General features: G+C 43.8%; 1 protein-coding gene across 2 annotated transcripts in view; it reads left to right on the forward strand.

Annotated features, from left to right (window-relative positions):
* The window catches only part of nrp1a (neuropilin 1a), a 68,728-nt gene that overhangs the window by 29,557 nt on the left and 22,804 nt on the right, over nucleotides 1-16,367 (forward strand). For both annotated transcript variants that reach the window (XM_061065014.1, XM_061065015.1), the window contains exons 5-7: nucleotides 18-245; nucleotides 2,958-3,113; nucleotides 6,843-7,009. In XM_061065014.1, the coding sequence (XP_060920997.1) occupies nucleotides 18-245; nucleotides 2,958-3,113; nucleotides 6,843-7,009 (551 nt within the window). The remainder of the gene's footprint in view (nucleotides 1-17; nucleotides 246-2,957; nucleotides 3,114-6,842; nucleotides 7,010-16,367) is intronic.

Raw genomic sequence — 16,367 nt, forward strand, 5'->3', positions numbered from 1 at the left:
CCTCTTTCTTCCTGCAGGTCCTGAGTGCTCCAGGAACTTCACCTCCAACAGCGGCGTCATAAAGTCACCTGGTTTCCCGGAGAAATACCCCAACAACCTGGACTGCACTTTCATGATCTTTGCCCCCAAGATGTCTGAGATCATTCTGGAGTTCGAGAGCTTCGAACTGGAGCCAGACCCGACTCCTCCTGCTGGTGTTTTCTGCCGCTATGACCGACTGGAGATATGGGATGGCTTCCCTGGAGGTGAGAAGCTTTGCTGGTTTAAACTGGTCCAATAGTGATCTGTTCTACTTGTGATGAAGTGCGACTGTTTTAAAATCAGGGAAACACTCATCCTATCATTACTAATGAAAAAAGTAGCAGTGCGTAGTATTGCATGAATGAATTTTTTTTTTTTAAGCTAGAAAATCTTCAAATCCAGAACTGCAAAAACAAATGACCTGGAGTGAGAGTTTCAGCTTCAACACTGATGTTTTTTTTTTATGAAGGGATGAACAGTTTCAGACAATATGAAGGCATTATCCGAGCCAATGGGCTGAGTGTGTTAGCCAGACTTGGCTCGGGTCCAAGAGTCATCATGAGTATAATTCTTTGTCACCGCTGAATGCCACACACTTCCTGATTACGAGAGTCTCCCGCCCTTCCTTTTTCTGTCACAGGCTGCATTGTGACCAGAGGATTTACAAGTGTCTGTGCATCTGGGAATTGGAGGTTTAGTCTAACAACCCTGAAGCATAGAAAACACAGGAAAAATATTGTTTAAGGGAGTTCCTTTGAACATTTTCTGGTGTTTCCAACTGAGGCAGAAAATGCTTACTTAAGTCGACCCCCGACCGAGCTCTGCCTTGATAAGACCCAAACTCTCTTTGTCTGAAGCAAAGGCTGCGGCTCTCACTTAGATTGAGGCAGCAAATAAAATATTGCCTTAAAATCAGCAGGTGAGAAACAGAGCGAGAGAAGGGGCGAGATGTGTTCAAAGCAACACTTCCATGGCCGCTACATGGCAGCTTTGAACTCGGTGAACAAAATCACCTCTTGAAGTTTTTCATTTTTTTTTCTCTCCTGGCTATTCCATCAGAGGGTGCAGACAAGATGAAAGCTTTTCTCACCAATCAGTGGCTGTAAATTGAAAGAATTTTATCAAGTTGCTTTCAACCTGGAGCCCATCAGTCTTCTCTGCTATATAGTGTTCAGAGTGATATGGTTGAAGTGTAAAGCACTTCGCCCTTTTTCGCCTGAGCTTACTTAAAGGTGACCGTCTTCATGTGAGCTCACCTCTCAGCAAAGTTTACCCATGATTCACCAAAGTATTTCCACAGCTCATTTGTGTGTTCTCCCCTTGAGGTGGGGACACTTTTCAGGGTTAGTGTTGATTAAAGAAACAGGCAGAGAATATGTCACATTATTATCACCTTTAAATACCTCGTGGCTCTTGAGAAAATACGTATCTATATTTAGAGCTTTCTCACCCTTTGAGCTTAATTCAGTGTTGATTATTTTTTATGATACAAAAGAGTTGAAAAGAGTTACACAATGCTCTCTTTTTGTTCAGGGCAGAAAGTAGGCCGACATGACACCACACTCTTCAAGTGTGGTTGTATGTGACAGACACCCTTGTATAAAAATCAGCCATGGGAGGGAAAATGTGTGTTGGCTTTTGTCAGGCCGTTCCTGTGGTGCCTGCTGGATCGATAGTGCATTAGCACAGAAGGCTTGAGGCATGCTAGCTGTCGGGGAGGTGTGCAGAGGTGGGACATGTCTGGGCAAAAATGCAGGCCTGTGTGAACCACTGGGGGAATTACACCTTTCAGAGCATACCTCGCTGGACATATGCTGTAGAAGAAGAACCCCCGCCCCACCCACCCATTCCCGGGTCTTTCTTCCCTGAGGAATGGAGAAGAGGAAGGCAGGACGCAGACTTCAGAGCGATGTTCTTTAAAATTTTATAGAGCTGGGGAGTCATGCAGATAATCCGGGAGATGGCTTTTTTTTTTTTGTTCGGTCGAGGCCTTAGCGGGGTTTTAAAAGCACACATATATTCCCATGCACATACACGCAGGCACCGGGGTTATGAAGATTAATCTGAGCCATCACACCCCCCCTTGCCCTGTAAGTCCCCGTGGTCTGGCCTCTGCCTTTTCATGTCAGCCCTGGGCTGGAAGAGGCATGTTCTGGAAGACGGGAGGCCAGAGGGAGAAAGGACTGTCACTCGGCACTGATCACAGCATTACTAATCACAGATAAGCTGCAGGTCTCTACGCACCAACAGAAACACACACTCAAAAACTATGCATGGATCATAGCACAAATAGGGCAAGGTCGCCAGCTCCCATGTTACCCCATGACATTTTCTCCAATTTCTCCACCTCCCTGTCCCCCCACTCTAATGTATCCTCCTCCTTCCAACTCCCATTTTCCAATCACCCTCCCCTTCTCGCTGCTCACTGGAACATATCCCTCTCCTTCTTTTATTGCTCTCTGTCTTTCAAAGCTGCCTTATTGTCTCTCTCTACCCAGTCTTTACTTGTCTGGTGTCCTTCACAAAACTCACTCAGCCATGGCTGTGTCCACCACAATTAAAATAAAATTTAAAAAAAAACGGGAAGACGGGAGGACTGAGGAATTTACAGCCTGCAAATAGACAGAGACCGTGACCCTCCCACACCAGAGGTCCCTCTTCCGCTTTGCTCTTTTTTTGTGTGTCCAACAGGCAAACAGGCTGGGAATGTTTGGAGTCCTTTCTCAAGCCTTTTTATGGGGTCAGGCTAAAGACATGCAGCCGGTGACATACCTCACTGACACACTAGTTTTCACGCCTCCACAGGGGGGAGTTGGTAGTTAAAACCGATGTGTGACATGGCTCTGGCAAACAAACAAATATTGAGTTAACCCAAGTCTAACCTCGGTAACAATGTCTTACATTTCTCTCCTTTCAATCCTCTGCTGCTGCTCCAGTGGGCCCATACGTCGGGAGGTACTGCGGGCAGAACACACCGGGCAGGATCATCTCCTACACCGGCATCCTGGCACTGACAATCAACACTGACAGCGCCATCGCTAAGGAAGGCTTTTCTGCCAACTTTACTGTCATTGAAAGGACTGTTCCAGAAGGTGAGCTGTCAGAAAAACAATACAAATCATACAAATGAGTAGGAGGAGGCAGAAGAAGCCGAAAACAATTCAAATTAATTTTACAGCACCAAAGGTTATGTAATGACACTCGACGTATAGAGCAGGACTAGACTGTAATCTTCATAATTGTATTTAAGGAGCCCTAACTTTATCCATGGAATATTTGGCAATAGGAAGAAGAAGAACGCTCCTTTAACAGGCAGGTACAGTGAGCTTAACTCAGTGTACAAAGTGTCCAAGCCATCCAAGCCTATAGCCCTCATTATAAGCTTTAGCAGAAAGGTAAGTTTAAACCCAACTTATGGGCGTTGTTTGCCTCCCATACCCAGACAAGTTGGTGATGCACAGAAGAGGAGCCTGATAATTAAAGGAATGAGAACAGGAAAGAACTTTTTTTGCATGCAAAAGGCAGAAATTGTCTATGACCTGCAATTGCAAATTAAAAACCATTAAGCACAAAACACAACCTATAAATAAACAAAAGGAAGCCAAAGAGACACAATGGAGCTTTATTAAAGAAGTGGACCAAGTTCTTATTGGTATTATTGAAGGGGTGTTAGATGGTGATACAAGGTGCCATGTGCAGTATGAGGGAGCCGGCCGATTTGAAAGTGTCCTCAATGATGAAGATATTTTTTATCAACAACAATATCAATATGTTTTTTTACACACAGGGGACTTTGTACCGTTTCCCAAAGGCAGAAGGTGAAAGAGATTATTTAATTTAACACTTCTCATCCCATCCTAAAGTCATTTGAATAGATTTGTTCATAGCAAGTACATTTGGAGAACATGAGCCAGCAGTGTAGCAGAAAAAGGGTCCAGTAATGTAACCCCGAGAGGATCACAAAAAGTAAGGAGCAGCTGTTGCCTACATCTAAGCCACACATGAACCAATTATCACAAATTCCCACACATTTAACAGAGCTAAAGAGTTATTAAATAAACACCTCCTGTGCTTCTTCATTTGGTGAATGTGTTACAGGGAATAACTCTGGCTCCCCCTCCTGTGGTTTACAAGACTTTTACACACTACGGAGCCAGGTTGCAAAAGGCAGCTTCCTTACTAGTTACCAGGCAGGACACACACACACACACACACACACACACACACACACACACACACACACACACACACACACACACACACACACACACACACACACACACACACACACACACACACACACACACACACACACACACACACACACACACACACACACACACACACACACACACACACACACACACACACACACACACACACACACACACACACACACACACACACACACACACACACACACACACACACACACACACACACACACACACACACACACACACACACACACACACACACACACACACACACACACACACACACACACACACACACACACACACACACACACACACACACACACACACACACACACACACACACACACACACACACACACACACACACACACACACACACACACACACACACACACACACACACACACACACACACACAGGGCTTTTACATGCAGCATAGTCGTCACAGGGCCCGACCCTCTGACCCCATTTTGCACAACGCTCTGACTAAACATTTCATTAAGGAAGATGAGCGCTGGTTGGAGTCATAAATCTGTCCAGAGGCTAGACCACCCCGAACACGCATAGTCAGTCTTTGAACAGCAAGGCAGATGGATGACATTCAACAAATCCACTAATCATCTCCAAAAAAAAAAGGTTTCGTGTTGCCTCAAAGGGAAAGACAGACGCTAAGTGGTTACACAGAAACACACACAACAACCGGAACGAGCAGTAATGAGCACAGCGATGACTGGTGATGTCATTTTTTATTTTTTTTTTGCTTTGTTTTCTCAAAGTTCCTTAAGTCGCTTTAATCACACATCCAAGATCAGATTACGCAAAATCAACTTTTTCACATTCCCCCATGAAGAGGCATGGTGAAATATCTGACCCATGAGGAGTAAATACCTTCATTTACATGAGTTGCTCTGTCTTACATCACCAACCGAGACTTATCCAAGATGGAGAGAAAAAAAAATCCCCCAAACTTTGTCTACACTGCTCTAGACTTGTACCACTTAAATCATTCATAATCCCCTCATGCATAATACACGCTGGATTTTCTCGCTTCGGCAAGAGGCAGGGTACACTCTTGCTGAAAGCTACTGATGAGGGGTGATAAGGTGATGAAAGGAGGCTTTGTGTTTTCTTCATTCCCTGCTTCTCTTGCTCTAATTCTCTCCGATAACTCTCCTCAACCATCAAGCGCCTCCCCTCTCTATCTTGGTGGGCTATCAGCCTGCCTTTGGTCGGTTACCCACATGATCAGATAGCGTCCTTAGAAGCATGCTCCCTTTTCTTTTTGTTTATTACAATCTCTACATCTAAGTGTACTTGAAGTAGAAACGTTTGACAAGAACGGGCAGGTATGTGACAGACAATGCAGGCGTGTGAGACGGTTTTTTCTCAGCCTCACTCTGAGACTCTGACTCACTCAAAAGCATGAACACGTACTCGTGCAAGCTCCCATTGACTCTGTAAAGCACAAACACACACGCTGACCCAGTGACTGAGGTGTGCTAGCAGTGTGGCAGATGGGGAGACCATCTGTGTTAGCTCGTGTTGTAGCCACATAGCGGTTCTGCACCGTCCCTCGTCCTGTGCTTTAAGTGCGTGGGCCCGTGTTCTCATTGGCACGTGAGGCATAGGACCATATGGTTATGGAAGTGCGAGCCATACATGTAGAGAAGCAGTTCATTTTTTTAACAAAGTTTTAAGAGTTCCAAACCTTAGACTGTGTAGAAAATAAGTGGAATTATCCAACATGAAATCAAACATTAGTAAGTTAACCATTTTTGGTCCTTTGACATTATGGCTGCTACAAAGTAAAGTATTTGAAAGAGAGAGTGTAAAAGTGTGCTTCACATTCCTCTGGTTTGTTATGAACACATTCTGTACAGACCAAAAGGTCGCATCACTCGTTCGGAACCTTGTTTAGGTCTCGTCCACAGCGGTGTCAGCATGTCTGACCTCCAGAGGTCACAGGGGCTGACCCTGAGTTAACTCAGCTGAGCGTTTGACCACAGAGCCCCCGGGATGCCTCAGAACGGTTACCCCATGTCAACACAAACAAGGGGAAGCTCCCCTCCTCCCTCGGGTGGTTTGACCATTGAATGTGATACATGGCCCCCAAAATACACACATACTAAACACAGCTAAACTCCCCCAAGAGACCCAGTTGGGGGGGAAAAAGTGCAAAAAAAGATAAAGTGCCCACAGGGAGCTGGAGGAAATGAATCCAGTCAGTAGAAGAAATAACTGGAGGGAAAGTCACTTTAACGCCTAATACTGGTGTAAACTTAGCCCACACTGAATGTTTTATGAGGACAGTTTTTACGTCTTAATGGGAACACTTCCATCCTCCTTCCATTAAGAAACTAAAGAGAGAGAAACAGAAAGGATTTACTGAAGCGTCACTGATGTGCTGCTACTTTCCACCCAGCAGCGCTGAGTACCTGTCGTGTGGCGTCCCCCCTTCCCCCCGGGGACAAGCTCTGCTTCTTGGGGACACTGGTTATACTCTGGTGCTTTCAGTGCTCTGAACTAAACATCCTTTTTTATCTCCATCCTTTTCCTCTATCCGCCTCTCTGTCCTTTGTATCCCCCCCTCCCCCCCTTCAGACTTTGACTGTAGCGACCCTTTGGGAATGGAATCAGGAGAGATAACATCGGACCAAATCGTGGCCTCAACTCACTACAACCCCAGCTGGTCTCAAGAGCGCTCAAGACTCAACTACTATGAAAATGCATGGACGCCAGCGGAGGATTCCAACAAAGAGTGGATACAGGTACCACATAACATCTTCTGTCACATAAGAAGAGATTCAGATATGACAGATAATCAGATAATTTCTGGTTTCAGTTATTAATAATAGGCCGACAATATTTCTAAAAAGTAAAGTTAGGCTGTATAGAAAAAGTCACCATCTGCCTGCAGTATGTTTTTGGAGCTGAGTCACAGTCTGAGGGTGTATGAGAAGTGACTCCCGTCTGCTTGAGCACAGTAGGAGTGTTCTTTGTTTGTCCTTGAGTCCCTGTAGGTGCAAAGTCTCTATAACACTTTGATGAGACTCAACAATTTTGATGATGAATGTCCACTGTCCTCATGGAACCCTGTGTGGTTGAGTCCACACCTCACAAAAAAAAGCCCATGTCCACTCTCTCGATCTATCAGTCTGTTTCTCTGCTCGCTCTCTCTCTCTCTCTCTCTCTCTCTCTCTCTCTATGTCTTCCTGTCTGACCTTATAACTTTCCCTTTCCTTGATAACAGTGGCCGCCTCCGGGGATGCTGGGATTTAGTCCAGGCATCCTGCCTAGCCTCACACATACACACCATCGGGCTCTGTCATATTTTTCTTTCGGTCGGCTTATCTGCACAAAGTGATCATCGCCCACTGGGGGAACTTTATGTGAAAAGATTAAGGATTTAGTTCTTCCATTCCCAGATGGGGATAATTCACATATCCCAAGTCCACTCACAAACCCTCCAGTGCCGGTACCGCAGCAGCAGCATCTCTGGATGCTTTTGGAGAATGTTTGATTTATTAACCGAAAGCCTCAAGGTCTTGTAAATGCCCAGACTGTTTTTCTTTTTCTGCTGTTTTTCTACAGTCTTCGCTTCAGTGCTGAAAAGTTTGGCCCCCACATGTTCCTCAGGGGACGAATAATAGAACTGACCCATAGCCAAATATTTGCTCAGTGAGAGCCATACGTGAGCTTTTCCTTTATTATTGCAATGAAAATATTGTCCTGAGGGACACTGCTGCTCCTCTAGACTAATTTAATTAGTGTTTCAGAATGAATGTGTGTGCAGGTTTGTGTGCATTCTCCCATGATGGTATGTGTTGATCTGTATGTTATTGACTTTGCGGGTAAGAGGCAGGGTCTGACAGGGTTTACATTATCCTGCATGTATCTGAGTAGATCTGAGTAGATAATACGAGCATTTGTCTCACTTAAAGGGAAATCAATGAATACAGTCAGATGTCAAGTTTTTTTTAGCAGTCAGTAGAAGCTAGGTCTGATGAATATTTATGGGTTGAGTATATGCCATCAGTGTGCCTTCGTCAAGCAAAAGGATCCCTTTGCTTCATGTTCCCCATATCCAACTCAAATGGTGATTGCCGGTCTCAGTTTCTAAAGGTTATTTGTGTTTCTGTGTTGCATAAAGGTAACTGTTGTTCAACATGCATTAAATGGTGAATGGACTCGAGCTCGTATAGCGCTAATCTTTTGACTACTCAAATCGCTTTTATAGACGTTCACAGCCATTCATGCACTGACGGCAGAGGTTGCTTTGTAAAGTGTCCATCAGTATTAACCAATCACATTCATACAAATTCACACACCATCAACTTAGCAGCGGGAGTAACTTGGGTCTTATCACATCGGACATGTAGCTGCAGGAGCCGGGGATTAACCCCCCGACCTTCCAGTTTAGATCTCCAACATGACATTCTCAGATTAAGCAGCTTTTTTAAGCACACGAAGAAGCTGAATAAAGTTCAACACAGGGACATAGAAACCCAGCAGCCAACGTGTAGTGAGGTGGGGTAGTTTTCGATCATTGCAGACAAAACTGCACACAATTAAAATGCAAAAAGAGAAAGGGTGGGCCATTACAAACCCGACTAAGGCTCTGCATAGATTTAACACACTATTATAACAACCCTTTATGTGTGTGCCTTTTGTCAGCGGAAATTACAAGTGATCACAATGATTTGTTTCCACTCGAGACCGTCCCTGCCACAGTATTGATCATGTTGAAGATTTGATTTAGCAGTATAATCTGACTGGTTGTGCTCTAATGGGCCTGCTGTTTTCCCAGTACTAATCAGATCAAAGCATTGAATGGTGCTCTTCTGATTTCTCATTTCAAACGCAGTGGAAGAGCTAAGTCTGTGGTTGCCACATAATTTATGTTTTCTAAGGAGTGTGATGCACTTGTGCCAAGCACTCTGAGCACGAGGCCCAATTATCACAAGTGGTATTAAAGAGGCGAATTCTTCATTTCTCTTTCATTAAGCCTGTCCGTGGTGCTGCAACAAGCTCGGGCCCCCTTGCGGCACGTACAAATCATCTCTGAGCGCCGTCAGATGCATAGTAATCAATTCATTATTTATTTCATTATCATACTCCAACTGCAGTTAGAGGCAGACACTTTTATTATTCATGACAGGCGGCCTTTTGATTCCTGGGCATTTCTTCCTTTGCTCTGCTTTCCTTCTGTCTTTTTTTTTTCTGAAAAACATAATCCAGATTTGTTCATCCATTTCACTTCTGCCTCATTGTGATGCATGCAGAGGAAGGAGGGCAAGATGCTAGACTGTGTGTTCTTTCTCTTGGTAATTAGATTGGTGTGCTGTGGTTCAGCATTGAGTGCTGGGTTAGCCAGGCCATTAATCAGCCCTTTGGAGTACACAGAGATGGACAGATGTCCTCGGAGGGGGTCTGTGGCTTGAGGATGGAATGAAGAAGGAGAAAAAAAGAAAAAAAAAGCCTTCATTTCATTTTCCACTTGTTCCTTTCAAATCTCTTCGCCCGCTCTTTCCCTCATTCCTCTTGAAATCCAGGTCTACAGATCTGCATCAAGGTAGAGGGAGATTTCTACATATTATCTGCCTGTGTGAGCCATGGCTTCTTTGAAGGATAAGAGGATGAACAGCAGGGGTCTCTGTGGAAGGTTGCAGCAAAAATTAAATTAGGGTACCACGCTGACTACCAAGCTTACAGCCTGATCCTTACTTTATGAGCTCAGCCTTGTTCCGATAAGCATTAAGGTCAGAAAATATCTGCGTTAAGCATGTCAGAATTTATATTCTAATTTTAATAACTTAGCTTACAATCTTGATATTTGAAATCGTATCCCTGCTTACTTGTGAATGTCAGAAGATAGACTTGAAAAACAATGTTGTTTTCTGTATGAATTTCACTTCTGTAGACTCCAAAGTCACTGCTAGAATTGGAGGGGACAGTGAAACATTAGAAACAAGTCCCTGAAAGTACTCCTCATGGTAAGTTGACTAGTAAAAGACAATTCCACATGAAGGTACCAAAATGCACAACAAAAAAAAATTGCAAAAGCAAAAAATGGAACCAATCTATATCGTAAAACTAGAAATCAAATCCATCAGGGATTTGTAAAAGCATGACACCTGTTATCTGTACGACACATTCATCTTTTAGGGAAAGGTTGATCATTTTGCCCCGCCTCGCGGCCTGAGAGTAAAACTCCTTTTGGGACTATGAAAAGGGGAAATTGTTTGGAGGCTGACAGAGTGGAATAGCTTTTTTTCATATCGGTTTGAAAAAGGATCTGAAGGCCACTATGAGAGTCACCACAACATCTGAGAGATGCAAAAGAAGAAGCCAGACTGGATCTTTTCTGGAGCAGCTACCATTGATCACACATACACACAACATGAATAATTTACACTGTCTTGGAGGAAACCCAACTATCAATACCTGAAAGCCTCTTTATTGAGTATCTCATAATGGAAATATACTCTACACGTTATCCTATACACTCTTTTTTTTTTATCCTTGTGGGCCTGAGTGGATTTTGCTCTTCATATCTATAATTTAGCTGCAATGGCTCCTGCCATTATCCTTGGTCTTCTTGCCAGGAAGCATTATCCCTGATTACTTCAAGTGTATTTATGTATTCATCAGCCTCTACATGGGTCTGATAACTTAAATAGTTTAATCACAAGAGGAGATAGTGTGAATCTTTACTCTATAGTCACGAGAGAACGGCTTTAATCATGCTTGTCTGATAGTTAGGAGCACTAAACATGATAATCATGTCAGTATTTCTTTGCACAGGATGCTTTGATCTCCAGTTTTTGATGTCAATCTTTGGATAAAGTCAACTATTTACAGAGAAGGTTGTCATGAAAGTTGAAACCTAGTCAATCCAAAGCAAAAAGTGCTGTGAAACATGGACCACTAAGCAAAGATAACAGGTTGAGTTCCACCAACCGAACCACCACTAATTGCACACTTCCTCGATGAAAACACTGTTCCTGGCCACCGTATAGTGTTTATCTTTTTCCGCAGCCCGAGTGCAGAGACTAACACTTATGCTAAACAAGCGCACTCTTCTGTATCCTGTTTTCCTTTTCATCCAAATGTGCTTGCAATTAGTGGAGGTCAGTGGGATGTAGAAATGTCCCCCCTTCATCGCTATTGTCCCTCTCCTCACTTCTGTCCCCGTTCCAGGGCTTACCGCAGTGCAGAGTGATGAGTAATTAAAATATGGACCGGTAATTAACAGCAGCTTCTCAGTTGATGAAGTCTAGAGAAAAGCAAAAAAAAAAGCAGCGGAGGCTGGCGTGCAGCCACCAGTGAGATCATCATCATGTCGTAGGAATGGAAACAATGGATGCTGTCTGCGGCTCGCTGCTCCCAGCACTCGCTCTCAATTGGAAAATCAATGAGAGGATAGAGACCCACACTCGAGTGGAGTTGCCCAAAAGTGGGACTAGAAATCGAAACGTGAAGTATGGCATGATGTAATTTAATGAAACAGTGTTGCATAAGAACCCAGAGACAAAACCTCAGCTCAGCCGTAATCAGTGTCATTTTTAGCGTCCGAGCTACAGACAGGGAAAAAGCCTGAGAGCGTTTTAGTCACCAGACGTTCATCCCCGGATGTGTATCCTGCGAGTGGATCATCAAGCTGCTCCCAGACATGACACGCCTTCAGATCATCCTCCTTTTCCTCTTGATAACTGTTCCTTAGTTTCATAATCATTGCTCACAAGCTAACAGACGGCTAGTCATGTGTTGCAAGCTTGGGAATGACCCTGGAGTTAATGTCTTGGCTGATTCAGAGGGAAGGAAACCTTAAAATTCTTCCTCTAAGAGCAGCCTTTCATCATGCAACAACACGAATCTGGGCCAGAGCACATTCACTCACAACCCTGACAAGACAACTTTTTATTCTGTTCGCGCTGTAATTCAAGCAACACATTCCTCTTTAGTCGGGGGAGCAGATGATGTCCACATGGGGAGACATGCATAATTTAATGCCACCAAAAAGGTGACGGAGGGGCTAAAAATAAACTGTAATTCTGTCAGGTGAATATTGTGATAAATGGAAGGTCGTGCATAGAGCTCAGAGGTCCTGCAGCATTTTTAGTAATATAATTTTCATGAAAGGAGAATTAATTACACTTTTAGGTAATGGAGCTATTCCAACAAAGCTTCCGTTTCCAAAGGACTGCAGGTGAAATTGGTGGACGGATAACTGAAGGCTGGTTTAAAAATTAATCTCTATAAACAGATATCTGAAAATGAATGCAGGATCTGTATTTAAGAAGAGTGGGACTGGAAGCAATCTTATTTGAGTTAATTTTGTTGGATAGCGTATATCAGATTGGACAGGTTATGGTCGCGTGCAGGGGAAAAAACATCCTTGTGGAGAGAAAATAGGAAGTCTTTGAACGCGTTCAATTGAAACAATTATTCAGCTTTTAAAGAGATGTCGTATCAGGGCTGATAAAGAATCTGGTTTCCATTCTCATGTTGCTAGTTAGACTTTAAACAATGACTAGCACAAGGAAAAGGAAGTGTTGGCCAGATATCGCTTCGTCATTGTTGGTATGTCTGCCGTCTACAGCTGCTGCCTGGAGTCATTGGTCATCGCCCCAAGGGGATAAATAATTGTCAAACATGAGCAGTGTTCCAAGATTAAGAAATGCTGTACTTGGGGCTGGAAACAGATCTCTTTAGCTGCATAGAAACAAAGCTGTGTGCATGTCAGCTTTTTCTCAGTACAAAGAACGTTCCATGAACATTTTGAACTTCCAAACATATTGGACTAGAAGCTCTGCATCTGTTCGATGGACCAGAGTAACTCTTCACACTATACCATCCGTTGAGATCCATAAAGCATTTCCCCAGGTTGTTTCCTGAACGGGGGTCTCTGTCTATGTTTACCATCTGCTCTTTGACTTTTGAACACAGAGGAGCACTCCCTTCATTCTCACCCTCGGCATTTCTCTTGTTGTTGTTGTTGGGGTTTTTTTTGGGGTGAGGGAAAACGAATAAACCCATTCCCCAGAGGCTTCAGTTATTCACTGAGCAGCCCGCACACACACACACACACACACACACACACACACACACAGATGGGAAGCTCCCCCCCTCCCTTTACCAGGGAAGAAGAAGAAGAATGGATTTAAAAGAAAGTATTCTGTAAAGTTCTCCCAGAGTACAGATTGCTGCATACAACTTCTTGGCAACTCAATTATAATCCAATCAAGCAGCGAGAGATAAAGCTTTTGAGCCTTTGCTGTGTCTTGAACGGGGGCCTCCTCCTCCTCCTCCTTCTTCTTCTTCTTCTCTAGCCTTATAAACCACATGTCTCCTCCCTGCACCCACACAGCAACGACAAGCCTCAAATACATATCATGTGGCCCCGCTGCACATCTGAGTCACACAGAGCTAAGACAATACACTGAGTATCGGATAGACCCAGTGATCACGCCCACAGCTGCCACTGCTGTTGAGGGATAATTGGAAAATTATCTCTTCAAACTTGTACAAACACGCATAAATACATAAATACACGGTCTGCCTGTCATTTATTCCCACAGTTACACACACACACGCCTCATTCAAATGCCTGATGTGGATTTCAGTATGTTGATCTAATTGCATGCACACCGAGCTTTAACTGGCTGATGTTACAAGCCCGAGCACGACTAATTCTTTTTCTGCCTCTCTGGTTTCATTAGTCTGTGAAACGACTGGAGCCGTGTACACTGGCTGTTGTGAGGAAAGGGGGGCTTTGAGTCATCAGTTTGCTGCACAACAGGAAGGTAGCAAACAGCAAAAACAGTCAAACATGCTTTGGATTATGTCGGAGCGGGAAAAAAAACTCATGGGAAGCAAGGGCAGAGACATGTCGGCAGGGTTATTGGGAATCGGGGACAGGAACAATAAAAGAGTACTTTAGTTTTCACATGCAGCCGGATCGAGTCCTGTAGCCTCCAGCGTTACAAAAAGTAAACTTTTAAAAATATGTCAAAGAAAATAACGAACAAGTAACATTTCTGCAATGTTCACCTTACACTGTCAACCTTCAGATGGCACTTTCCACCCTGAAAGATCATAATTGGAATATGAGTAGTTTAAGGCAAGTTAAGCATTTAATAAACACATATGTATTTGCTAAAAACCAGTGTCAACAAATAAAAAATGCCCAGACAGAACAATTGAAGCAACAGGTTGAATATACACAGTGAACCTTATGAAGCAATAACTGAACACAGAGTTACAACGTGGCTTCTAAGTCTTAAAAAGTTCTTAACTAGACATTAATGAAGGAGATCAGTCTAGTGCGGAGCTACTGAGATGTTTGATCCTGGAGCGACCTGGCTGACAAGCGTCGGTGTTAAAAGACGATCAGCAGCCTGACTAGATTGCGATGAAATAGTTCATTTATGAAAGCCTCTGCGCTGACGTCCAAATGGATATAGCTCATTAGATTGAGATCCATCCAAAAACACAACTTACAACGACGATGTAACACTGCGATAAAGCGGTCAAAAACTCTTTTGCCCTTTTGGGATCACAGATCTGACCTACACAGTGACTTCCTCTAATGTATACCGGAGCTGGAGACGTAGAGCAACACCTACAGTCAATACAGAAAACTACAGCTCAATGTTTTAGGACCTGACAGATGGCAAGTGCCAATTTTTGTACAATTTCCCCCCTTTTGTAACCGTTAGCTAACTTCACTAATATTGTATAGCTGCCGTCTTCAAAGTCCCTTCTTCAAACTTAAAAACATTGGATTACTATGATGCTAATTACTACCAGTGATGGCAACACAATGTGTTTACTATTAGCCCTCTGCAGCTGCAGAAGAAGAGGAATGCCTTCATTGTCTTTGCACATTTTACAACGATAGTTTCATTGCATATGTTACAAATAACATTCCCTGCATCCCCACAAACACATGAAAAAAGGATATATAAAAAAAAAGGAAATAGAAGAGCTAGATAAAAATAGAGTTGTGGTGAAAGAAGCATGGGGGGGGGGGGGGGCAGAGAGGTCAACTAAGGCTGACCAGGTCGGCGAAAACAAACCAATAAAGTCGGTGGTGCAAGGACACGCTAACACTCTGCCCACACACAGCCATCAGCCTGCTGTCACTTTATGGAACGATTCACAGAAGTCAGGGTGATTTCTTACCCAGCCTGGCATGTTTATGTCCCAGAGTGTGTGTGTGTGTGTGTGTGTGTGTGTGTGTGTGTGTGTGTGTGTGTGTGTGTGTGTGTGTGTGTGTTCCTCCTGATATGAGTTAGTGTCCACCAGCATGCCAAGACTGACAGTGTCGTTCCTCCATATGTGGGCTTCAGTCCAAACACGCACTCTCGTCGCAGAAACAACAGAAACAGACACAGTCTTAATTCTGTTAGATCAGCAGAGTCTCATAATGCAGCACATCCCCATAGATAGCAGACTGTGAGTCATAATTCACACCTTTCAGCACAGCGATTACATCACCCATTAGGCATGATTCAGGCTTTCACGGCTCGATGACAAATAGTTTATCATCTGTGAGTGATTTATTTACCCGAGATCCTCTTTGCTGTGTTTGTAAATTACAAATGTTGGTTTATGTATATAGGTCAGTCAGTGCTGTCTGGGGCTCTGGGTTGAAAAGAGTCCCGCTTGTGATCATTATCTGGACCTGTTTGTTTTCACTGCGGTGTGGGACGGACTTTTGCTTTGCGTCCAGAGCGTCCTGGCAGCCCGTCTTCTCTCTCTGACCCGTGTAACCTCGGTCTGTTAACGCAGCCTCTGCCTCGTTCTTCTGCCTCCAACAAGCAGCCATTAATAAATCAAGCTTTGCTCATTAGGCCCTGTTATCAACCAGTGTCTGTGAAATTAATCTAGTCTGCTCACTTCTTCACTGGAGACCCCCGCGCCTCTGTCCTTCACATCTTCCAAGGCATCACCTTCAACGTCTCTTTTCCCCCTACTAAACCTTCACTCTTCCCTTCATCTTCTCTTTCTATTCCTCCTGGTTTCTTCCATCATTCTGTAGATCCAATCACAGCCTAGCCTGATGCCACTTTTGGACTGAGGTTGCATATATTCTGTATCATTAAAACTTGAGTTTTTTTG

This window comes from Labrus mixtus, chromosome 19 (genome assembly GCF_963584025.1).
Source record: "Labrus mixtus chromosome 19, fLabMix1.1, whole genome shotgun sequence".
Taxonomy (NCBI): Eukaryota; Metazoa; Chordata; class Actinopteri; order Labriformes; family Labridae; genus Labrus; species Labrus mixtus.